This window comes from Rhinichthys klamathensis, unplaced genomic scaffold (assembly GCF_029890125.1).
Source record: "Rhinichthys klamathensis goyatoka isolate OS25496 unplaced genomic scaffold, OSU_Roscu_1.1 h1tg000311l_1, whole genome shotgun sequence".
Classification (NCBI taxonomy): domain Eukaryota; kingdom Metazoa; phylum Chordata; class Actinopteri; order Cypriniformes; family Leuciscidae; genus Rhinichthys; species Rhinichthys klamathensis.
Window position 1 is genome coordinate 2269547 of NW_026606829.1, and position 26530 is coordinate 2296076.

The 26530-nt window shown below is 38.6% G+C and overlaps 1 protein-coding gene across 6 annotated transcripts in view; it reads right to left on the minus strand.

Annotated features, from left to right (window-relative positions):
* Nucleotides 1-26530, minus strand: part of bcas3 (BCAS3 microtubule associated cell migration factor) — a 256157-nt gene that overhangs the window by 73685 nt on the left and 155942 nt on the right. The window contains exon 24 of one of the 6 annotated variants that reach the window (XM_056271174.1): nucleotides 25525-26226. The exons of the other annotated variants lie outside the window; for them this stretch is intronic. Within the exon in view, the coding sequence (XP_056127149.1) occupies nucleotides 26216-26226 (11 nt within the window). The 3' untranslated portion in view covers nucleotides 25525-26215. Of the gene's footprint in view, nucleotides 1-25524; nucleotides 26227-26530 lie in introns of those variants that run through there. 6 annotated transcript variants of the gene reach the window in all.

A 26530-nucleotide genomic window follows, 5' to 3' on the forward strand; every position in this document is an offset into this window, starting at 1 on the left:
GCTATGCTAATTATTTCCCATCTGCTTTTCTGCTGTTATCTCGGGACGCCTCTCACGGAGACTTCTGATGCCCCAACGCCTGCGATGAGACGACTCGACGCCTGTGAAGAGACGACTCAACGCCGGCGATATGTTATGCCCTAAATTAATACATGATGATTAACTAACTATATTCTTCTATGTACATTTCTGAAATGCACTTTCTGTAAAGCTGCTTTGAAACAATATGTATTGTGAAAAGCGCTATACAAATACATTTGAATTGAATTGAATTGAATTGATTTACACAACTTTACAGCTCAAATAATACATAAAATAATTAATGCAAGAGCTTTTTTTTTTAATTATAAGCTTCACATTCACTTTTAAATTCTTCAATAAATGGCCTCATTCACTTCTATTGTAAATGCCACACCGTTAATTTTTTTTTTTTTTTGGTGGTGGTGGTAATAAACATTATGCCACAAACTCAGTTGATTGAGCTTAACCCGGAATATTGCTTTAAAGACTGAAAAGAGCAGTGTGGCTGTGTGCATGTATGCAGCATGGGGTCACAGGGGGTGTGTGCTGAAAAGTGTGGTGAACAGGAAGCTGAACGAGCTAGAGGACATCATAGGAAATCGCAGCTACATCAATTAAACAACTCTTTCTTATGTGATGACTGATGAGTCTATTTCCCCCACATCCTTGTTCTTTCTTGTACAGAATGGACCAGCGGAGAGAGGAGCGCAGCAGTTGTACGGCGCAGGCCGAGAGCTGAGCGGTGTGGCTGCTGAGAGGTGTCAGCATGGAGCCAGACTCTGAGCCTACATTCAGGGCTTATCTATTGTGTGGCAACAAGCAGACTCATTCAGGGGGACTGTGTGTCGCCAAACTCTGCTAATGAGCGTAGCCAGCGGGGCCACAATGCAACACAGGGCCCCCATTCAGGAGCACAATGCAGGGGCCAGGTTTCCACAGTGGGCAGTTGGAGTGGGGGGCTGGCTGGGGCAGCCAGGGCACTCAGCCCCTATCAAAAGGGCAAAGCGCAATCTCTGTCAGTACACACTTTAATGACCAGCCAATCAAATAAGGACAGTGGAAGGGAGGGAATGTGTGGACAGAAAGGATAAAATGAACAGAAGCCATAAAACATATCCCATTTTAAAATTCCACCAAATTGAACTGAATAATTCGTACAAATTATTCATATTATGAATTAAGAATTTTAAATGAGTAAAAAAAACTATAGCTTAATAAAACTGTGTATAAATTTTAATGGAACAAGGGAATGGACCATTTCAGTTTATGTAATTCGTATTCATAAATTATTTTTTTTTTTTTTTATGTTTAAATTTATGAATATGAATCACAGAAACTAAATGTTCCATTCCCATGTTCCATTAAGATCTATAGAAAATGTTTTATTAAGCTTTAGTTTTTTTTTTTTTTTTTTTTTTTTACTTGTTTAAAATTCTTAATTCATAATATGAATAATATGTAAGGATTATTCAGTTAAATGTAATGGAATTTTACTATACATTTGAAATTCGTAAAACTTACAAAAAAATTAAATACACTGCCAATCAAAACGAGATGTTCTTTTAATATTCCAATTAATACTTTTATTCAGCAAGGATGCATTAAATTGGTCAAGAGTGACAATAAAAAAACTGATAAAAAAAAAAAAAAATTAAACTGTTAAAAAAATGTATTTAAGAAAATGCTGTACCTTTCTTTTCATCAAAATATTTAGATTTTTTTTTATAATGGTTTACACAAAGATATTAAGCAGCACAATAACTGTTTTCAACATTGATAATAATAAAAAATGTTTCTTGAGCAGCAAATCAGCATATTAGAATGATTTCTAAAGGATCATGTGATGTTGAAGAGAGAAGTAATTTGCTGAAAATTCACTTTTGCAATCACAGGAATAAATTACATTGTAAAATACAATATAATGTAAAACATGAACTATACACTTTTTAAAGTGTATAATTGTCCATTTATATGAAATTATATTACATAATATTACTACAAGTTAAAATAAAATGCACACATGAAGTGAATTCATCACAATTTCAGACAAGAGGGGAGGGGGTGATTTAGTGACTCTTCTCCTGTCTTCCTTCCAGAGAAGTTGACAGAGGGGAATTGGGGAAAAAAAGTGGGAAAAAAGACCTCTAGATGTTCCCAGCAGCTCTGATGCAAAAGTCACATGAGCATGGCGACTGAAAAAGCAGGCCATGTCAGCTCCCATAAGCCAAAGAGCCGTTTTTTTTCTTTTCACAGCAGCTATTTTCAATGCTCCCAGGAGCAGAAGTGGCCGGCCATTAAAACCCTGTTAAAACACTTCTGCTGTTGTCAGCGGCCGCGAGGCGGAGTACCCAGTCCAAGCGCTGAGATGCTATCTCCCCGCAGCAGTTCACTGCCGCTGTCAATACTGTGAGCAGGAAGGTGCAAGATGAGTAACAACCTAATTTGGGCATCAAAGTTTTATGGTGCTTTCTCCAGGCAAGAGTGGGGAGGGGTGGCTTGTGCCTCAGCACCATCACATGACCTTCAGTCCTGAACCTTTTAAAACCTTTTAAAATGGCCAGCTTACACTCAGAAGTATTAAAAGGTAGAAGGTAAAAGGGGAGAAAAAACATGTCGGTCTCACTTTTACAGTTCCAACCTCAGGCTGAATTACATTTGCAGCATTTACGTGGATAATAGGAACTCTCTCAGTGCTGGGTCTAACCCTCAAGAAGCTTTCTGCTCGAGAGGAACTTTATTTATTCACTACATCTGCCGCATCGCTAGAGAGGCCATAAATGCAACTCCAGAAAACATTTGAGCAAAGTTCACTTTGCTTCTTTGACCTCTTTTTAACACTTTTTGCGACAAGGGATGAAACACCTCAGGAGGGAAGAGCCCAAGGAGATGTCAGAGAGCTTTTTGCTGAGATCTCTGAGGGAGGAGGCTGAACTCCCTCTCAGACTCTGAATCTCTGTGGATGTGCAGGTTTAAGTGAGGTGGTTTTTATTATGTTAAATGCATGGGCCTTCATCATGTCTCTTACGATGCTCTGGAAATGCTGGACGCTTAACCTGCAGGAATCAATATGTGGTCTAGGCTTTCGGGTAGCACTCAGAATGAAACAGAGCTGGGGCAATGCATGCACAAACAAACCTCTACAACTGACTAGACTGCTGACCACTCAAGCTGAGCAGTCAACGCCCATAAAGGATTTGAATACTTAAAGGATTACTTCACTTCAGAATTAAAATTTCCTGTTAATTTACTCACCCCCACGTCATCCAAGATGTTCATGTCTTTCTTTCTTCAGTCAAAAAGAAATGAAGGAAAACTTGAGGAAATTATTAAGCAAATGAAGGTTCTTCAGGAAAATATTCCAGGATTTTTCTCCATATAGTGGACTTCAATGGGGTACAACAGTTTGAAGGTCCAAACTGCAGTTTCAATGCAGCTTCAAAGGGCTCTACACGATCCCAGCCGAGGAATAAGGGTCTTATAATTTTCTAAAAAATATGTAATATATATACTTTTTAACTATAAATTATCGTCTTGCACTAGCTCTGCGATGTGCCACGCATTATGTAATCACGTGAAACAAAAGAAAATAGAAATGTTGCCTTGGCAAATATATATTTTTTTATTTAAGTTAAACTGCTAACCTGACACATGACAAAAACTTAAACTAAAATCAAAATGGACTGAAACTATGAAAATAAAAGCTAATTCAAAATATTAATAAATATTATTTTTGTATAAAATAATACAAAAATAACATTGAGAAAATATATAAACATTATTTACAAAAAAAAATATATATTATATTTGTAATATTTGTATATTATATATTGTTAAAATTAAATGTCAGTTTCAAAAGTTCTAGCATTATGGTTTCAGATAACCATTTGATAATTTGTATTAAAGGAGAACTCCGGCGCAAAATGAACCTTTGGTCTAATTACACATTGTTACCTAGTCAACCGTTATCTGAGATTTGTTTTCATGATTATCGAATGTAAATAGTTTTATCTCTAAAAACAGTTTAGCCTATAAAGCTAGTATAACGCTAGTATATTGGGCATAGAGTAATGACAAATAAAAATCGCTTGTTAATACCACTAACAAGGCTCAAAATAGCCCCACACTAACACGGTAGCATAATGAGGGTCCCTACCTTCAAACCGAAGCATTGAGAACTTTGTCAGTGTCCAGACAGTTTAATAAGAAGATATTTTATACATACAGTCAACTTCGCGTATACAGGCAGGAGCCATCTTTGAAATACAGTCTCTACCAGTCAATCTACGAACGCCGATCCAAGCCTGCTGTTCGCGCTCACCTTATCACAACTTATAGCTCGTTCACATCTCACCAGCGCACTTGGATTGGCGTTCGTAGATCGACTGGCAGAGACTGTATTTCAAAGATGGCTTCTGCCTGTATACGTGAAGTTGACTGTATGTATTAAATATCTTCTTATTAAACTGTCTGGACACTGACAAAGTTCTCAATGCTTCGGTTTGAAGGTAGGGACCCTCATTATGCTACCGTGTTAGTGTGGGGCTATTTTGAGCCTTGTTAGTGGTATTAACAAGCGATTTTTATTTGTCATTGATCTATGCCCAATATACTAGCGTTATACTAGCTTTATAGGCTAAACTGTTTTTAGAGATAAAACTATTTACATTCGATAATCATGAAAACAAATCTCAGATAACGGTTGACTAGGTAACAATGTGTAATTAGACCAAAGGTTCATTTTGCGCCGGAGTTCTCCTTTAATACAATGAATTATTATTATTTTTTTAGCTATGTGATTTATACGTCCTAAAACTTTTTAGTGGCACTCTAAATTCATTTATTCACACATGCACGCACCGACACACGCGCACACACACACACACTATATGCAATAGAAAATTAAAAACATCACAAAAATAATTAAAACAAATATATGTTGGAACTCTGGCATAGTGGTTAGTGAATGACATACTGAGCTGCGGTGCTCATGTGGTGAGACACAATTGAATCTGGTTCACATTATTTTCTGATCCCATTCCTTGATCTCTTTCTTCATCATTTCCTTTCCCTTTTCCTCTCAATTAAAAATGCACCAAAACAAAAATAAGAAAAGATGCCCAAAATTTCTAAACAAATCATGCTTTTTTATTTCATTTTCAGTTTTTGAGACATGAGAGAAAAAGATGAATAAGGGCATAATTGAACCTGGGACACCCTAACAGGTCTTAAAGGGGTGGTATAATGCCCTTTTCACAAGATGTAAAATACATCTCTGATATGATATCCCCAGAGTGTGTATGTGAAGTTTTAGTTCAAAATACCCCACAAATAGTTTTATATAGCATGTTAAACTTTCTGAGGCTGAGTAGAAACGCACCTTTTTGTGTCTGTCCCTTTAAATGCAAATGAGCTGCTGCTCCCGGCACAGAGGGCGGAGCTATTCTGAATGGTTAGTAGATGACTTTATGTAGCTTATGTGTAGTTATCTTCTAGTCATTGATTAGCATATTCTGTCTTGATAATCTATAAATCGTGTTCCTGGGGCGGGGTTTATGTAAATTTTAGGGTTCATGATGTCACTAACCCGGGAGGAATGTCGTGTAGTCCCTACCAGCCGTTTGTTGTAGTCCTTAAAAAGCAATTTCTTTAAAGGGGTCATATAATGGTACATGCAGTTTTACAAGTTGAGTTGGCAGTGCCTATACACAACCATCATATAATGATAAAAATCTATCCAGTGTTTTTGTTTTAATCTCCTTATATGTTTTTCCCAGTCTCAAATCGAGCTGTTCGGCCATGTGACGCCACACGGTCGGATGCCCCTCCCACGATTGTTGATTGACAGCAGCGTTTCAACACATCCCCGCCCTGAGCGAGCTGTCATCATAGTCCATCATTGTTGATACGCTGGAGCAGAATGGCGTCTAAGCGATTACGGTGTTCTGTTCTTGGGTGTAATAACAAACACAGTCATTTTGATGTTCCTAAATCCAAACCGCTGAAGACACAGTGGCTGAGTTTTGTTTTCGAAGGGAATATTCCCCACGATCAACGTCAATGCTTTCATGTTTGCGCGATTCGCGAATCTTTTCTCACCAGACTGCTTTATAAACGTGGGTCAGTATGAAGCTGGTTTTGCTAAGAAGCTGCTCCTGAAAAAAGAATTGGTACCAACTATGCGTGTTCCTGCTGCACCTCGAGAAGAAGTGAGTGTAAAATTTAATTAACCTTTATATTTATCTTTGCAAATCGCTTGCACGCTTCACGATGAATGCGGCTAAGGTTTACACTCAGGGTACATTACGGCATGTCTTATATGTATGACGTTCTCAATATAATTCATAATCCCACGTTTATAATGAACAACGCGTTATGGTTATTGTGTTATTACAAACTGAGTACGTATACATCAGTAAACACATAGCGTTCGTACATCTCACTAAGGGTGTATTCACACCTGGCTTGTTTGGTTCGATTGAATCGAACTCTAGTTCGTTTCCACCCTTGGTGCGGACCTTTTGGGCAGGTGTGAATACAGCAATCGAACTCGGGTGCGGACCAAACAACCGAACCAAGACCCAGCTGAAGAGGTGGTCTCGGTACGGTTCCAAACGAATTCTGGTACGGTTCGTTTACGGTGTGAACATGAACCGACCCAATTGCAAGAAAGCACTGCGCCTTTGAGTTAAAAGGCTTCCGTAGTCGGAGATTTTGGCATAATGGTTTGTGTTATTGTTGGTTAAGTGCGAAAGAGAATTCCATTCCGGAGCGCTGTCTGGCCACACGATACTGTTGCGCGTCTTTCTGCGCGTCGTGTGTGCATCATTGGAATGGAATGAATGAATGAGTGTGTGCATCAGGACATTCACATACAGCGCGTTCTCTTTAGTCTAATCGCGCATAGATGCAAAAAAAGCTTTTGCAGTTCATATAATGTAACGATAGTTACAATACAAGGATGACGCTGCGTTAAACTGGACAAACTTAAATCGCAAGCGTTAACATTGACAGCACTTGTTAGCAGTATATACAATAAGAATCTCATTATTTGAATGTGTGAACATAGCCCCTCTCTATGAATCAAAACGTTTGTACAGAATAACACAAAATTAGTAAAATAACAAATATTGCAGTACGAAATATCTCCATGCTGAGCCTTTTTTGCACTTCCTGATTTCCCTACTTGAGAATCCTTGTCCAATGAATGGACGACCTTAGCACACGTGTGGTTTTGTTTACAAATTTTGGTTCACTTGCAAAAAGAGCAGTGTGAAAGCGAACCGTACCAAAAAAAAATATATATATATTATTTGGTCCAGACCAAAGCAAGTGAACTATCGGACTTTCCTGGTGTGAATAAACCCTTAGTTACTCTAACGTTACCCTGCCAGTAGATACAAAGTGACATTATGTTACCCAACCATTCAGAAACGTCCTGTTCGAGCCTTAATTGTCAAACTTCTTTGCGGCCGTCATCTTGTTCCGGGTCTGACTCCGGTTCAAACTGACTGACTCCGGTTCTCAACTGTTGTCAAGGCAACACTCCACGTGCGTTGTATCAAAACGCCTGCAGAACAGAGGGGCGGAGTGAGCGAAGCTCATTATCATTTAAAGTCATATGCAGTGAAACGGCATGCTGAAAAAAGAGCTGTTTTTGACCAGGTAAAATGAGTGTTTTCTTACAATACTAATGAGAATTTTTAATTAAAGTATATTACAAACTTTTCATTTAGACCCTAAAGAATCAAACAGTGTTAATTTCGTTGACGAAAATAACGACGAAAATTATTCGTCAACGACATTTTTTCACAGACGAAAACGAGACGATAACTAAATAAAACCTAGTTTTAAATGACAAAGACTATGACGAAAATCTATTGACATTTTCGTCAACGAATAAAAACTAGACGAAAATGTTAGATAGTGACGATTTGGGAAGCGATCCGTCAGAACTGATGTCCTGAGCGTGTGTGATAGATGCGCACATTTGTAGGCTACTGTAACGTGATCTACCCCGCGGTCATAAAACGTTAAAAAATGTGACCGTCTGGGAGAATGAGTAGAGCAGACATATAGATCTGAATAAGAGTGACGATGCAAAAAAGAGTTCTATTCGGTGCGGTTTTCTGTGCGCACACACCTAACCCGAAGCGTGCAGTCATGCACAATACACCTACAGCGCGCGAGTAGGCTACTGAATTGAGCTCTCTTTCGTGTCTGAATGGACAAATACACACAACAGTCTGTCTAAATGTCCGTTTTAGAGAGTATTCATGTAAACTATGCTGGTTATGTCTTAAACTGTGAGTGTATCGGATGTGCATCAGTGCAATTGTATCCACATGTCATTGGACATGATCCGACGTCTTAAAGTGACAGTGGCAATAAACATAATGCGGTCCGTGTCCTTAATTTTGATCAAGCAACAAAAGAAAAAGAGAAAAGCATTCACTGTTTGTTAATAGCTTTAATAAGGATTAATTATATTGAATTCATACAAATAAATATGTCTGCTTGAAAGAATAAAGAATGATGTATGCAAGTAGTTATAAGGAATGCATATATCATTCATTGTAAAGAAGACTGTGTTGTACTTTAGGAAAAGTGGTTTTATTTAATTTTAAGATATTTTTTAAGTAACAGCAGTTAAATCTGTATCTGTATTGCATGTTCAAACTTAAAAATCATTCATATTAATAGGTTAATAGATGTTTTCTCCGGGAGTAAATGGGTTTGGAAATTTTAGAGAAATTCTAAATTAACGCATTACAATTGAACTAAACCCATTATATTTTAGTCGACTAAATCTACTGTAGATTTAGTCGACTAAAATGTTATTGTATTTCGTCGACTAAAACTAGACTAAAACTAAAACAATTCAGATGACTAAAATATGACTAAAACTAAATGCCATTTTAGTCAAAAGACTAAGACTAAAACTAAATCAAAATTTGCTGACAAAATTAACACTGGAATCAAATTAACTTGTATGAAAATGGCATTATATGACCCCTTTAAAAGAAAATATCTCCCTTTGCTTTGAACTTTGTGCGTTGTAACTTTGCAGATGTTGTTTATGCTCAAACAGCAACATTACACACTAACTAAAGTTATAAAAGTGAAATCATAATCAACCATCCCTTTAAAATGTCATAAGCAAGTGTACTTCCTTCCACAGCTTTTTATGTATTATCACATTTTCTCACACTTGAGGCTTGGACAGTCACATAAGACCAGAGCACAATATGACGCCACATAAAGACCACAAACACCACTGTGTTTAAACACCACTGCAGATATGACATGAGCTTTAGTCAGCATCGTAACCAATGTTTTGTAGTCTGAGTCCCTCAATGACGTTATGAACTCGAGCCAAAGCCCATAAAAGCTTTGACACAAAGACGTGCATTGAGCAGGGTGCCGGGTGACTGAGTGTCTCTCCGCAGCTCTGAGGACAGATGGGGACACTTTGACATAATTCAGACGAGCCAGTGATACAAAATAAGAGAGTGGCGAAACCATATGAACTTTGAAGATGTTATTCACGGCTCATGGTTGACTTTTCTGGAAGACATCACGCAAAACAAACAAACAAGTCAAACAGGGCTGGGGAAAACGACTTCTGTAAAATGACCACTGTAACAGGCGAACGGCGACTGACATTCTAGTCTCTGGCCTGTCTGGGGGTGTAAGTGCTGTGTTGTTATGTGTAAAGAACAGTGTGGTCAATGTGTAGGGGAATTGAATTGGGGGATGATAAACGACTAAGGGGGAAATGTATTTATAGATAATAACAACTTCTGAGAAACTTGTATTCCACATAAACTGTGGGATGGTCTATAATGTTGTCCTAATGTGAGACAAACAAATTATATTTGTGGCTGGCACCTCTACTAAAGTGATTTTAGCACTTTAAAGAGCCATGTCATCAAGAATGTGTATAAACGATCATACACTACGCTAGGCTTTGTCTGCTACTACGCACACAATGATGTATATGTCCAAAAACTTTTTAGGGGCACTGTAAATTCATTTATTGTCACATCTATACACACACAAACATAAAAATAAGTTGATGTAAAGTGATTTTATCAATGTATAGAGCAATGTCAAAACTGATGTGCTGCTTAATAATTTTTGTGGAAACAGTGAAAAAAAAAGTGTCACTCTTTGATGAAAAGAAAGTTAACAAAAAAACAAACAACAGCATTGATTTGAAATAGAATTTTTTTGTAACACTATAAATGTCTTTACTGTCACTTTTGATCAATTTAAGGCATCCGTAACAAACCTTTGAACAGTTACTTTCTATAAATGTCCGCGAAATGTGTCACATTATGTAAGTTAAAGAAGTGAATGATGCACTGATTTTAAAACTGTGTTCATCAACTCAAATTGTGAGACATGGCTTTTCAAGCGATCTCAACATGATGCCCACCATGACAGGGCAACTCAAATTATGTGAAATAAAATAGTTTTTCAACCTTAATTCTAAACATATTCCTCAAAAACACGATTCACCTCTGTCATCAAGACGAAACTCTCATTTTATGATGTACAATCAGTAACATGCCTCAAAGGGAGGTATTATGCAAAAGTGACACCTACAGTACACATTTACTTCAGACGAAGAATGTGGCCTATAAGGACAACCAGGAAGTGCCCGTCCCACCTCAGAGGTGGATGACTGTATTTGGGTAAAGGGAGATGCGCCTTGACCTGGACAGAGTGTTCCATAAGAAGACCCGCTCAATGTGATAAAAGGAGGTTTAAGGAGGCTTCAACTCACTGAGCCCTTCCATGGTTTTTATAAGGCCGTTCTCAGGGGGAAGGAGGGACTGTCAGGGGAGGGGGGCTGGTGTGTACTGTATGTGTGTGTGTGTGTGTGTACAGCTCACCTCTGCTCTGTGTTCCCCCTGCTGAGCAGGAGTTTATTCACAGGAAATGTGCAGGGAGCATCATGCCTGGCTGCCTGATACAGAGTGACACAGAGTCTCTTTTGAGAGAAGAAGTTAGCATGTCAAGCAGGTCATTGCAAGGCATGCAGACAGTCGATAAAATATTCAATATGCCGCTCTAATATCATAGATCTAATAACAGAAAAGCTGGAGTTGGGGGAAAAAAGCTGTACGTTTTCAGAGAAGGTTCATTGGTTTGAGAGATTTGTTCAAATATGATCCAATTGACTCGTCCGCCCCATGTGTTCGCTTCATGGGAAATGGCATGGATTTTCTCCCGGGGTAACACGGGGCCAATGTCCATATAGAGTGAAAGTTCAAAAGTGCACCGTGACCTCTTGGAAAGACTGTGGCTGTATCTGCCGCACAATGCAGGAGAGAGGGAAGATGTCTTCCTCAAACACTATCCATTCTGTATCGCTTCTATTTTTTCTCTTTCCTTTGGCTATTTCTCTTGTTTTTTTGTTGTTGTTGCTTGTATCCTTCCTGCCTCCAGGCAGGGACCGTGCACACGGTTGACCTCATGCGCTTGTGTCTCACTATTGTTTCAGTATCATCGTGGCATACGGCCCACTGCTTCCCATCACTACAACACAGAGTCAAATATCCGTCGTCAATTCACCTCAACCATATGGCCAGATCACATTAACTCTACACTCACTCCTCACAGTGAAAAATGGCTCAGAATGAAATTAGCATCACAGTTGCTAGCATTATTACACAAAAATTGCACTAAATCAATGAAAAAGAGCTAATCAACCAGTCATGGCTCTGCAAGAACTTCACTTTTACATGAAAATGTATAATATTAAATTTACACAACAGAAGGAAACCCAAAATAACACACACACACACATATATATATATATATATATATATATATATATATATATATATACACACACACAAAGACACTATGTATTATTAAGGTGGACCACAGAGAAGACCACAGAGAAGGGAGGGGAAGGCCTTCGGGTAAACGGGACATATATTGTCACACCACACCTGCCTTTCATTGCGGTTTCAAACACTTATAAAGATGTGCAGTGCAAAGAAAAAAGCAATGCTTTTATGGTTTTCTACTGGGAGCTAAGTGCTGAAAATAGTTGTATCAGTTCTTAAAAGTAGATTTTTCATTTGCCAACAGCACACATTAGAGAAGTCAGCAGGCAACGTGGCTTTCAGATACCTATAAATAAATGTTTTTCACTGCCAGCTCAGGCCTGCTCTCCTGCAAAGCTGGCAGACTCAAATAAATAGCCTTGATGAAAAACACTGACCAGTAGTAATACCATGAATTTGGTTTCAATAAATTATTTTACACCATTTTAACAACAAAACATGTTGCAAAACCTCCCATGACTAAAAATCCATGATACATTTTTGTATATGATCAATATGTGATATTTATTTGTGCATGCTCATTTAGTCTATTTTTACATTTAGATTACATTAGATTTTCATCCAAAGATAATCTTTAAAAATTAATAGTTACACCATTGTTCAAAGGTCTGTAATATTTTTTTTAATGTTTGTATTCTTTTATGAACAGAAAGTTCAAAAGAACAGCAATTGTTTGTAATATTATACATGTCTTTACTGTTACGTTTGATAATTTAAATGCATCCTTGCTGAATAAAAGTATTAAAAGCTAAATGTTAAACTGTAAAAAAATGTACCCCAAACTTTTGAACGGTAATGTAAATAGCATTGTTAAATTTAATCATTAGCAAATCTCAAAATGAATATGCATTTTTCATACTGAGAACTATAATGCAGTAATACCTAAAGTCAGCAAGTCAGAAGAACATGGATGGGCAGAAAGGCTATGGTTAATATAATAAAGGAGGGGTGAGCAGAATGTGAGTCCACAAAGTCACAGACTCGAAGAATGCTGTCGGTCTGGAGATCTACAGAGTTGACATTCAAGACAATGGGGCATATTTTACTAGATGCAAAAAGCCGACAGAGCACATGTGCCGGCGTGACAAAGGGGCGCCTCTCTTTGCCCGCTGCGGTGCCGTGAGAAAGGCAAGCTTGTTGCGTACATCAGCACAGGAGCCCGTTTCATTGACGGCCATTCATTACCATCTTAAACGCGGCGGCTCGTGAATGAAGCCAGGGCCGTGGCATAGCTCGGACTCCCACTCACAGCTCTAGCTCTCACACTGCCCCGCCATTTCGGCCGCTACGGAGGATGACAACTTGGAAAAGTGGCAACATTTGTTTCCACTTAGGTTATATAATCTCTAGAGGTCTAATTTGAACAAATCTCCCAGTACAGCCACAAACGCTACTCCTCGTGTAAGATCTGTAATACAGACTCTGAAGCTAATGTTGCGCAAAAGTAAACAAAGTGCTGCGTCCAGAAAGCAGCGTGGCAGTGCTGGCATGGTCAAGGCCCTAACACTTCCTTCTCATTACTGCCAAAAAAAGATACTTGGGTAAACATTGATTCCCAAACCCTGTCATTTATCTCAAAAGCAGCTCCCCTGACACAACCTATAAACAGCCTTTACTCCAGAAAGTGTGCATGAGACCGAAAAAGTTAGAAAGGAAAGCACTAAGAAGTGTCGTAAACTGCCTCAAGCTCTCGTACAAATTCTGCTGCTGTGATACCCTGAACGCTCCTCTTTCCCGTAGTGCATTGGGAGGTTAGGGAGCCCTGGGCGAGGCGGTGCCTCGAAGAGCGGGGTGGTGAAATCTTAATGACTTGTCCTGTTCAATCTCCATATCTTTGGCCAAGAAGATGAGACCTCCTCTCTTGATGCATCGTGCACACAGCTCTGGTGAACTCATCAGCAGCCTTCTCGGCCGACGCCATTAAGATTTCATGTAAAATAAGGATACGCACAAGGACACCGCTTGTGTTGGTGTTGTCTAGAAGCAGAAACAGTTTCCTCCTGTCAGGCTTCTTTACCTGAGAGAACTACAATCCTGTGGACTAACATATAGGCGTTTTATCTGATTTGAGAGCCAAGCATATATAACAATCAACATGTATCCATCTATTGCAGGTGTTATTGATGTGGTTGAGTACCTGCTGTTGCATTTATTTGATTAAAAATACAGTAAAAACAGTATCTATATCTATTGACCACTAGTAGGTTCACTTCAATGGAGAAAAAAAAGACTGTCTTATTTGCTACTAGTGGAAGGCTGGATACTCCGTGTTTAAGTCTGATTGCCAAAGCTGGATGAGCAAGATGCCATAGAGGTAAGTCATGCATACAAAGAGGTCAATCAAAAAAAGAAAAGAAAAAGAAGGAAGAATCTGGTTGGGGAGATGTGGGGAGTAGGGTGGGGAGTTTAATGTCTGGCAGATGACAGATCCCTAAATTCCTTCCTTGCGCCTACAGGACTGAAACGACTCGGGGTGAACAGTGTGGCTTTATGTCAATGCTTCAACTCAAGGGCCCAGTGCTGATTAGAATGCTGGCAGAATATAAAAACTGCCCATTGAAAAGGATGGGCCCGGGGTCCTCATCTCAAATCATATTTTGCAATGCCGCACAGGAACAAAGCCGGCCCAGTTCACAAAGTACTCCTTTTTGTCACATTGCACAAAGGCCCCTCAAATGCACCCCCTCAAAGACATGAAAAACCATGAGATTGAAAACAGAAAACAAACAATTAATGCCAGCCCTTACATAGTATTAGTCACTCTTTTAAAGCCATAATGAAATTCGAAGGAGGCGGCAACCCCCCGTAATAAGACACACAGGGTGTTTTCAGACAACGCCTCCTTCGCCCACACTGTGACCTGACATTTATGTCTGCTGACTGTGACCTCGCTTGTTTTTTGTTGTTCTCTGATGGATGGTCTTCTAACAAGCTAATCACCTCAATAATTGTGGTAATGACACTTTATTAAAATAATGATGGAGAGAAACTGGGGCAGGCACAGCTTTAGCAGAAGATGAAGACGGCTGTGCACTTCTGTGCCTGGGTCGGGTAAAGGTCAGATGAATCGCGTAGTGGGAATGCTCATGCCTTGTTTGTGTGTGTGTGTGTATAAATAATATACATACACACTTTGTACGCATTGTATTCTACTATTCTCCTTTTGAAAAAGGAAAAATATACTTGTTATACAAGTATACAGTATACACAATATACAAGTATGCAATGGGTACAAAGTGTACTAGTTGAAAGGTGATGCTTCTTGAGTTGGGTTAAGGTGGTGAAATAACAAATAAACCCAGGCTCAGACGCTCATCTCCGTACGTCGCCTCACGCTCACCCTGTTCCCACCGATTTTTTATCCTTTACACCTCCATAGGAAGTTCAGCACAGCCCTGAAGCACAACAATAACTCCACCCCTCCCTGCCCCTTTAGCCCCATTCACAATCACCAACATTCCCCAATACAACACTGACTCTGTCCAGTTGCTCGCCCGCCATAGACTTCAGGCTGAGGAGTGACTGAGGACCCCGAGTGTCTGGCTCCAGAGGTCAAAGACGGAACACAGAGGGAAGGAGTGAACCAGCAGACGGACTGGTACATCCCTCTCGCCACTGCATGAGAGACGAATAGTTCAAGGGCCTTCTGACTGTAACAGTGACTGCTCTGACTCTCAACACTCCAAATATTTACACTCGACGGAGCCTCGGTCTGAGAGGCCTGTTATACATATCGTTTTACAGGGTGCTAGGGTTTCGTAATATACAATGTACACTAGAACTTCAACATTATTCTTTTGCTGCCTTGCATGTACTTGTATTGCCATTTGGATTGAAAAACATCTATAAAATTCATCACCATGTTTTTTTTTCTTCGTGATTTTGTTAAAACAATAACAATAAATCATATAAAATAATAAAAACTAAACTAAAATAGAATTATCAATAAAATTATAAATCAATCAACTTTTTATAAAAAATAAAAAAATATAAATACATATATACATACACACATATAAAGTTCATAATTGAACTTTAAACAAGAAATAAATAATACTAATAAATCAATAGATAATAAAAAATAAAATACAAAATAAAGTATTATAAACCAATAAAACAACTAAAGACATTAAAAAAATAAAAATAACATAGTTTTCCAAGACTGTTTTCTAAAGCATGCTACCAGTGTTTGATAATTTCCTTTCATTATAGACGTTAAAGTTCAATCAGACAACTTTTAAATCTTTGCATACATGCTTTTAGAATGATCTCCATCAAATGTAATACACAATAACAATTAAGTTGACAGAACACACCACACATTATTATGATGAAATTTGTAGTCATCTGCTAAACTCTTCTCACGTTAAAAGCCCTTTGGTAGGCCAAAAAAAAAAGAGACTCTCTCCTTGCGTGCCTGAAGCAAAACAACCAATTTAGTCTTTCTGCCACTTTGCCAGGCCTGCTCATCAAACTTTACCTCCTCTGTAAACTTCCTCACTTTAATCAAATTTAGCTCTGCCCACATTACACATTTTTCACATATTTGGTGATAAGAGACAGCCACTTATGCCCTCAGTGGGTCCTAAGTGTGTGTGTGTGTGAGAGAGAGAGAGACAGAGACAGACAGAGATCGCCTCAATGTGCGTGACATTTAACACAAGTAGCTGAAGTAAACATGTGTCTCCCTTTGGTCAGACAGGGTGGACAGTTGGAGGAGACAGCGAGGCATTTTGTTAAGTGGATGTTAGGGTATTAGAGGGGGTTGCGGTATGAAAGAACACAACCTTGGAAGATCATGCGGATTTAATAATTGTACTCTCCTCTTTCGAAGCCACGCAGAGATCCTGATGTTCCGCTGAAGATCCAACTCTCATTTTAACACTAAACCTACTTCAAAATCCATCATGGAAATGGAGAACCAACATGGTAATCATGGGCTGCTGGCAGACCCTAATTTTAGCCGAACTGAAAAGTCTGGGGGGGGGGGGGGGCATTAGGCTGCGGGAACAAACGGGCTATAATTTGCGAGCCTCTGGTGTGTTTTGGTGATTGCATACAGGCCTTCATTAGAGAAGTGTTGGCAGTGATGATAAAGCGAAGCTTGTTTAGGAGTGACGATCAGAGTAGGACAGCGAGAGCGGAGAAGGGAAAAGCCACATCCAGGATATTAACAGTTCTCTCGATGAATAATTAGAGAAGAGAAGAGACAGAATGATGCTGATTTAAACCGCAAACACACAGCTGCTGCGCTTCCATAAGCACGTACACGCCGGCTACCAGTAAACATAACTGTCAGAATCCACTTCTTATAAAAACACACAAAAATACTACAAATAATAAATAAGATAAAAAAAATATATATATATCAAATTTGTACACAAATTCATAGAAAATAAACAAAAATACAAATATAATAAAATGCATCAAATTAACTAAATCTAATTATAAAAATAAATACAGAAATACTATAAATACATAAAACACTATATATATATATATATATATATAGTGTTTTATGTATATGTATTTATATATATATATATATATATATATATATATATATATATATATATATATATATAAATGTACTTATATATATAAATAAGATAAAAAAAACTAAAATATCAAATTTGTACACAAATACATAGAAAATAAACAAAAATTAACATTGATTTAACATTGAATATTATTATTATTATTTCTTTAGTAAAGTACTTATATATATATATATATATATATAAGTACATTTATATATATATATATATATATATATATAGTGTTTTATGTATTTATATATATATATATATATATATATAAATGTACTTATATATATATATATATATATATATATATATAAGTACTTTACAAAAGAAATAATAATAATAATATTCAATGTTAAATCAATGTATATGTATATATATTATCATTTTAATATATATAATTTAGAGCTAAATTATGCTGGGTTATAATAATAAATTAAAAAACACTATATATATATATATATATATATATATAGTAATTATACAAATAAAGAATAATAATAATATTCATTAATTATAACCCAGCATAATTTAACTTTAAATTATATATATAAAAATTATTTTAAAATGATTACACACACACACGCACACACATGTCTTTTTAGATAACTGGGATCAATCTCAGACAGGTTTGTTAAGTAGTTTGTCAGGTCTTCTTAGGTAAATGGAAACCCTATTTAGAGGTTGTTCCACATTATTAAGCAAGTCACAAAAAATCTTTCTGCATGAAATGGTGTAATGTCTCGCAAAAGGCATGAAAACAACTAATATTTTGCAAAAACTGAATAGAGATTATCAGGCTGTCAAAAGATTTGTGAGTGATTTAGAGCACAGAAGAATTCAGAAAGTCAGATAAAGGCTTATTAGGCAGTTTAGCTTGATCATATAATTATATTATACGCGTCATCCTCATCGTAGGGATAAAGGCTGATGATGTGTTAGATAAAAGTATGTTTAGCTGTTAAAACGAGTACTTAAGCTCTCACTCCAGGAGGAGGTCTCACGCAAAAGCTTAGAGGAAGAAAGAGACGTTAGAGTGTTTTCTTGGCAAGCCTCGAGAGGCTCCCCAGCACACTTCAGAGAAAACATTTTGACTAAGAGCTCGCTGCTATCTGTATTTGTATAATTTCTCTAGCATTCGGTTTACATTCTTTCAGGCATTTCCAGCGCTTTATTTTAGGAAATGGAGACGCTCGCTTTAGATTACAGCAAAATAAATCACGCTGGCTTGTTGTTGGGCACAAATAAACGGTCCAAAGTGTTGATTTAAAAATAAAAATTTGGAAGTGGAGAGATATGCTCTTCCTGTCGAGGTTTCCGGAAAGCCAGTAAACATACTGCTGTCTTTCACAGTGGGAGTCGGGACGAGTCACGGCCGAGCCACAGGAAGGGGTAGCACAGACCTCTGTGAGTGAGTGTGTGCGTGTGTGTGTGGGTGGGTGGAGACAGTGAGACGGTGGGGTCAGTGTCCTTCTCTACACGCAGGCCTGTCCAGCTGCCAAGTGCCCAGCTGCCAGTAGGTGTCTGTTTACAGGGCGGCCAGGCCTGAGGAGGCCAATGGCTGGCCTTCGTTTCTGTCTGACACACAAACACACATAAACAAAACAGCATATCCGACCACTCCAATCCATGTTTAAACGAACATCCGATTTCATCTGACTCTGATCAGTGGTTTGGTTTGGTTTGAGACAGGAGGTTTTAAATGGTGAAATTTGTGAGAATGGGAGTTCGACTGAGAAAGCACAGAGCTCTTTATTCTAATTCAACATGGCTGAAATGAACATGGAAGGGAGCTGCTTTCTTTCATTAAAAGGTGAGGCCCTGTCGTTTCAAACATGCAAATGGGGAAAGATCGGTGGCCCCAGAACTCACGGTCTTGTGTTACACAGGATCGCTATGCTGCGGTTGCAGGCCTGTTTTATGTAATATAAGTTGATGGCAAAATTGCAAACCACACAGCTAAACTTGTCAATTTTTTTCCCCCCTTCGTTCATGTAATACATGTCTAAAATTGTCCTTTAAATCAGCGGTTCTCAACTGGCGTGTCGCAACCCAAAGATGAATAAAAATAATTATTATTATGACAAACTTTTAAAATCTTCCTGTTAATTTACAAGGCAGCATGTCCAATCAAACGCAGCAATAATTTTTCAGCAATTTGTCAATTCATAGGCAAACGCAGTTGCGTAACAGGCCCTCATCTTCAACACTCATGAACAAAATTATACAAGGTCAAAGAAAATACGATCCATACTACATTATTTATGGTATAAACACAATTTAAGTAAATTAAACGAATATAATACAAATATAAACCAAAAGTATCCATATATATACTGTGTATATAATATATATATATATATAAAATTAGGAATTTTAAAGTGCCATATCACAAAAAGCTGTACAAACAAGTGATCTAATATGTGAAAACATGACAACAAAAAACAAGATACATCCTGACACTAAACCTTAAGTGAGATTATATATGCAGCTAAAAAAAAAAGCACACCACTGTAGTCACGTCCACTAAGGCCAACACTGTGAGCGTTCTAATGCGTGCATGTGAAATGTGATGATAGCTTTCCTCTTTCCTGTCTGCTTCTCCTTCCAGCACCACTCCCATCCCCCCTTTCAGTTCATCTTAATTATGGCACAATTAGGCGCTACAAATGGCGTCAGAGCGCATGCTGCCCGTGTCTGAGCTGTGTCAGTGTTTCCAATTTCCTGCAGTAATGGGCCTGTGATGGCCGCCCCTGCTGTCCGCCACCCTGACCTCACCAGGCCATGAGGTCATGACCCCTGAGCTTTGCTGGTGTGTTTACAGCCCAAAAGGGTCGATGGTCGTCAGCTTAAGGGGGTGCTGGATTACCTTACAGCCTCAGGAGAAACATATACAGCCAAAATGAGACAAAAAGAATCACAAAATAAATCTCGAAATGTTTTGTGTAATGTAATGGCACTGTAATGGCAACCCAGACAGTCACCACTCAGAGGCTTCAGATCATTAATATATACGGGAGCATATCCAAAAATGGCCAGTTGAGGTGAGGGTAATGTCTTCAGTGGGATCCGATCTGATTTCAATTGCTTTTACACATGTGCATTAAAATCAAATCCACATTTCATATTAATAGCTAAGCCACTGCCTTCATTCATAAAGTGTGCGAAAACGACCCTAAGAGCTGTTTCATTTCTAAACAAAACACACTATTACTTTTTCAGACAGGCTGTAAATTGAGTTTTTCCATATTTCTATAAAAAAACTGATTATGACATTTGCTGGGGGGCTTGAAGGAGCGGTACGAACTTGGCTCAGGCTTCTGCCGTTTCATTGATTAATTCCCATCAGACCTCATAGAGCTTAATACATCAGCAGCCCGGCCTTCTAGCGGTAAACGTTCAGAGTCTTTCTCAATGAATATCACATGTACTGTTTCAAAAGGTTGCCAGGTTGTGTGGACCCCGTGTCAACTTCCCCTCATGTCTTTCTGTAGTCACTAGCTCCTGACACCGGGCTCACACAAGATACGCATTACGTGCCGTGGATCTATTCCCGAGGCTTTGGTGTGTACATTACTCTTATTAAGGGGCCGTCTTCATTGGGTTCTGGAGTTCCTTTAAGACCGCAATTGCACATTTCAAAAGAGTTGAGCCGGTGGTAACTTAATATCCACAAAAGGACCCGTTACTTCTGTGCTGCGTGGGGTGTCAGATCAACAGAAGACTGGGAAAAGGTCATCAATTCTTATTTAAGACCTGTTTCATTCATTATTTGACATGCCCTGGCTATTAACTCCAAATGGTTTAGCTAAATTTCCCAGTGGTTCTATTTTTTTTTTTTTTTAAATGTACTATTAATAATAATAGAAAAAAGTGAAAACGTAACTCTCCCAGAAAAAGATTCGCAAAAAAAAAAAAAAGAAATACCAATATCACACAGCGAGAGAGAGGATTTTGAAAACAAACAAACTCCGAGTATGCTTAAGTATCAATAAACACAATTCTTCCGTCTCGGAAGCTTCCTGCTTTATTTGATTAAGCGGGGCGAAAAAACAGAGCAGTCATGCTCATTGCTTTTCTTCCTCTTCCCTTCCCCTGCAATCTTCTCTGAGCCTAATGGGAATCGGAAGTTTAAGTGAAGCTGCCTGGCTAGCCTCGGCCTAACCTCTCCATCTGGAAGGGAACTTGCCAGCCTTGGGGCTACTCCCAACCCTTCCCAGCTGTTGAGTTTGGGGCTTTTGTTTTTGTGGGCTTGGGAAAGCATATTTTTATAAATGATTGCCATATCCTCCACCAGCTGCTGACCCCGCGCCCGTCCCTGGTTCTCATTTCAGCCGCGACTGACCCCGAGCGTCCAAGAGCAGGGGCCGCTGAGGTAAGTGCGAGCGAGGAGATTCCGCTTCAGAAAAACCGTGATGACTTCCGTTATTGACATAAAGAGTGAATTTGTGTCTCAGAACGCTTCCACAATGTACTAAACTGAGATTTGATTAGAGATCTCAGAGCGTGCATCTGCTGCAGGCCTGGTGTGTATGAGTCACTAAGCATGTGGTTTGTCTCATCACTCTCTCTCTCTCTCTCTCTCTCTCTCTCTCTCTCTCTCTCTCTCTCTCTCTCTCTCTCTCTCTCTCTCTCTCATGTTGGTTTTAATCAAGGCGTCTGTAACAGGGAGGAGTCGACCTCCTCTTTCTTCACGGACTCAACTGCCAATGATGTGTAACATGGGTTTCTATGGAAGCCTGAATAATACTACTCCCCAAACTTGCAGCAAGCGGCAACAAATTAAAAACCATCTCTGAATGGCTGGCACGTACTGTTGTGTTGACCTGGTTGTGCTCCTTTTTTCCCTTTCTTTTCTTTTTTAGAAGAGGAGAAAGTGGCCCAAGGGTCTAAGCGCAAAGACAAGGCGGGCGTCTCGGTTTGTGAAAAATTAAATGCCTTTGTGCTACCTGAGCACCAGAAATAGCTGTCACCAACCTCTGTCATGTTTACGGCAACTGTCAAATGAAGCAGGAAGGCTCTGCGTTAATTAAAAATACATTGGCCGTTAACACGTAGGCTGGTGCCAATAGGCTGCGTATTTTGCGCTTACGTTGCAGTATTGATGAGGCTGCCGGCACTCCATAATTCATCATGCCCGGCCACCTCAGGTGAGGGCCGCCCACTGTAGAGCCAAGCCGTCCTGTTCACAGCGTGGCACTGCAACACACTCATAAACACACACACACACACACTATTCTCAGCACTTTCTCTGCTCGGCTGCTGTGTGTAGCGCACCGCTGGGTAATTGCATGGTAATACTTCATTATGGCAGCACTGTAATTTGGGCACCGGACACTTCAAAGGGAGGCAAAAACCTCTTCACAGACAGCGCAAATTACTGCGAGTCCACATAACCCCTGCTTTGTTTTGACTGGTATTGTTTTTGGCCAAGTATCGCAGTCCAAAATAAACACGCGAGCGATTAGAGCATATTTTCAATCGTATAATCGTCGCAGCTTATTACAAAGCACAGCGGCGCGGCGTGAAAGAGTTAAAAAGTGGATTTTGCCATCATGTGAAGCCAAGAGGTATAAAATTCAGTATCAAAGGCTTATCTAAACAAATGGCAGCTTCTGAACACCGCGGTCGCGGATGGAGCTGGCCGGGACATGGGGTGGTGAGACGAGGGCTGACCAGAGGTACCGAGCAGCTGGAGGAGATCCATCCTCACAGCAATCCATAATCACACGCTCATTACTGCTTCCCGCTCATGTACGAATCTGAGAACAAAAGTTTACACTCATGGTTAGGCTTCTGCACACTTCAGTCGAAGGCTGGACTGTCATTTACTCCTGACATGTTTGTTTGCTTACTTACTTCTGTGGAACATAAAAGAAGATATTTTTAAGAACGTCTCAACTGTTTTTGTCCACACCAAACACGAAAATTGCACATGTAGAAACTGCAATTTGAAAGTAAGGAAATATAATTACAATGAAATGATTCATTCTATTCACATAGATTCTATTAAAAAAAATACAAAAATCTTTTGCTGTAAAATAAGCAAAGTTACCGTTTAGGGTCAGTAAGATTTATTTATTTATACTTTTATTCAGCAAAGACATTCATGAATTCATGAAAAGTGACGGTGAAAACTTTAATATTCGTACTATTTCAAATAAATGCATTTCTTTTAAACTATATATTAATCAAAGAATCCTAAAAAAAATGTATCATGGTAATAATAAATATATTAAGCAAAGTTTTCAACATTGATAATAATAAGAAATATGTGGGTCAAAACAACTTCTGTAATCCATTGAATTTCAGTGTATGGGCAAAAAACAGTGAAACAATTGAAAATATCTTTTGTTTCACAGAAGAAAGGATATCATACAGTTTTGGAACAGCATGGGTGATATGTTATTTTTTTGGGTGAACTATCCCTTTAATGCCTGGTGAAAAGAAGCCTTATTGTACTTTAGGTGTGTAATATAGCTTCTGTTCATCCATTTAAATGGTGATGCTAAATTGCATGGGATGTCTAGGAGCATGTGTCGATTCTGTTCTTTCTCCACCTTCATAAAAGAACTACAGTGATATCAAGGGATACAGAAAGATATGAACACTTCTATGCAATCTAGATACAGCACAAAGTTGCATCCGCCTGCCAATATACTGCAGATGATTACAAAGTTCAAACACAGCAAGCCTTCATTCATTAAAAATGCAGTACACACACAAACACATCCTACTTTTCAGTCCTACTGTCTTGTGTATCTTACACACGGGTGCACACATGAAGCCAGTGAGGTCTGTTAAACACAGGTTTTGTCCAAAATCTATTCCAGCATCACAGGTGGTGTTCCAACAAGCTGATACGCACAAAACAACTCGCACACTCTAAACACGCCAAGATAAATGGATAGTTGGGGCACAAAAGCAGAAAGAAGAAACATTTTGGAGCATAAATATTTAAATTTTTTATTTTTCTAGAAGCACGCTGAATATAGACAACTCCACCAGTCGTACACATGGCATTAGTAACAACATCACAGCTTTGAGCAAACATGGCCAGGGGTTGTTTTTTACTATTATTTAAACAGATCACTTTACAACATATTGAGCAGCAATACTGGGAATTTGTGTTACAAACTACAATTCTAAGTGATAACCTGTGGTCAATCGTGCCTTTTTAGTATGTGGGTGAAAGCCAGAATCCCTGGAATGAAACACCGTGTTCGAACTAGCGACCAACAATTTCTCTGCCCACAATGAACCCAAAAATCACAATACTTTTGAGGTCAGTAAGATAAAAAAAGAAAATAAATTAATACTTCTATTCAGTAAGGGCACATTATATTGATTAAATATACACACGATTTCTATTTCAAATAAATACAGTTCTTTTGAACTTTCCATTCATCAAAGAAGCATGAACAACTGCAACATGGTTTCCACAAAAATATTAAGCAGCACAACTGTTTTCAACAACATAATAATATTTTTAGAACTGGAAGAAGTGCCTTGGATTTTTCTTTTTTTCCCCTAAAAGTATATGTTTCAAACCCAACCAAAGAGCACATTCTGTGATTACTTTACAAGGTCCTTCCAGCAAGTAGTGTTCCAACATGCTTTCTTTGATCTGTTAACATAATAATTTTTGTTAATGATTATAATAAGAAATTTAAATCCTTATGTTAGAATGATATCTGAAGGATCATGTGACACTGAGGACTGCCAAAAATTCAGCTTTGCCAACACAGGAATAATTAACATTTTAACATATATTAAAATAGAAAACTGTAATAATGTTACAAAATATTACTGTTTATACTGTGTTTTGATAAATTAATGCAGCCTTGGTGAGCATAAGCAACTTTGGTGTCAAAAAGCTTATAGGCCTTACGGACAGAGCAAACATTAGGGTACAAAAACTGGTTAGGATACCTTATGCTGTATTGTGTTGAATCTGGTTAGGGCACTGTGTTAGATGTATGCTTCAAACACTGGATAACATCTATATCAAACTGCAAAAATAAAACTGATGGACCACTCCAGTGCTGTTCATGACAAATTTATTTACTCATCTAAAGCTCTTTTTTTTTTAATACTGCTGTATATTCCAAAAGATATCCATATAGCTGGTAGTGGGTGCTCAGCATCAGAACACCATTTGGAGCTCTGCTATAGTTGATAAATGTTACGAGATCAGGGGAGAAAATGGACACACATATTTTTGGCACTTTTTGTGCTTTTACTTCTGTCAGATCAACTAATTTCCTAATGAACACTGATCTGTTTGTGCTATGTGCAGGCTATGTTTGACACAGTAAAATCAAGACTTCTTGCCACCTAAACTACATTGTGGCACAGTCCTGACTTCGGTATTGCGCAACACTCCTCTTTCCGAGACCATTTTGAACATAACTTTCAGTCTGAAAATTTCAAAGGGCCGCAAAACACGAGCCAACTGGCACTGTAGGTAAGTGTTGGATACACGGCGGTCATTAGTAGCTTTTTGATCCACATTTTTGTACTAGCGTCCCTAAGAACACCGATGGCGGGGGGTGTTGCGCTGGGCTGTGGCCCTCCTCTCTCCAGTCCTCTCCTCTCTCCACTCCTCTCCTTTCTTCTTCTTCACTCACACATATTGATGGTAAATCAATGAAGAAAATTAAGGGAGGAAAGGAGGATGAAAGGGGAAGAGTGATGGAGTAGATGTGCATGCTTAAAAAAAGGAAATATTAATAATAATTGATAATAAAAAGAAAATGCGGAAATGATAAACGGCAGAAAGAGTGTCCTTTAGGATATACCTGCAGAGAAACAAAAACAAAGGAAGAAAGGAAAGAAAAAAGCGTGTGTTTAATGCCGGGTGGACACTATTTCAAGCATGCAAGTTATTCCATCATTCAGTGTTGGGGGTACTATGTTAAAGTTAAAGTTTTTTTTTTTAACTCTTTCCCCGCCAGCATTTTTGCCAGCCATTGCCCGGGTTTTTGATAATTTTCACAAAAATGTCATGGCCTCCAGAATATTTTGTATGCATATCTGAACATGCAAGATATCAAAAGAAAGAACAGAGCCTCTGCTTTAAAAAAAAGTTTTATTCTAGCTTAA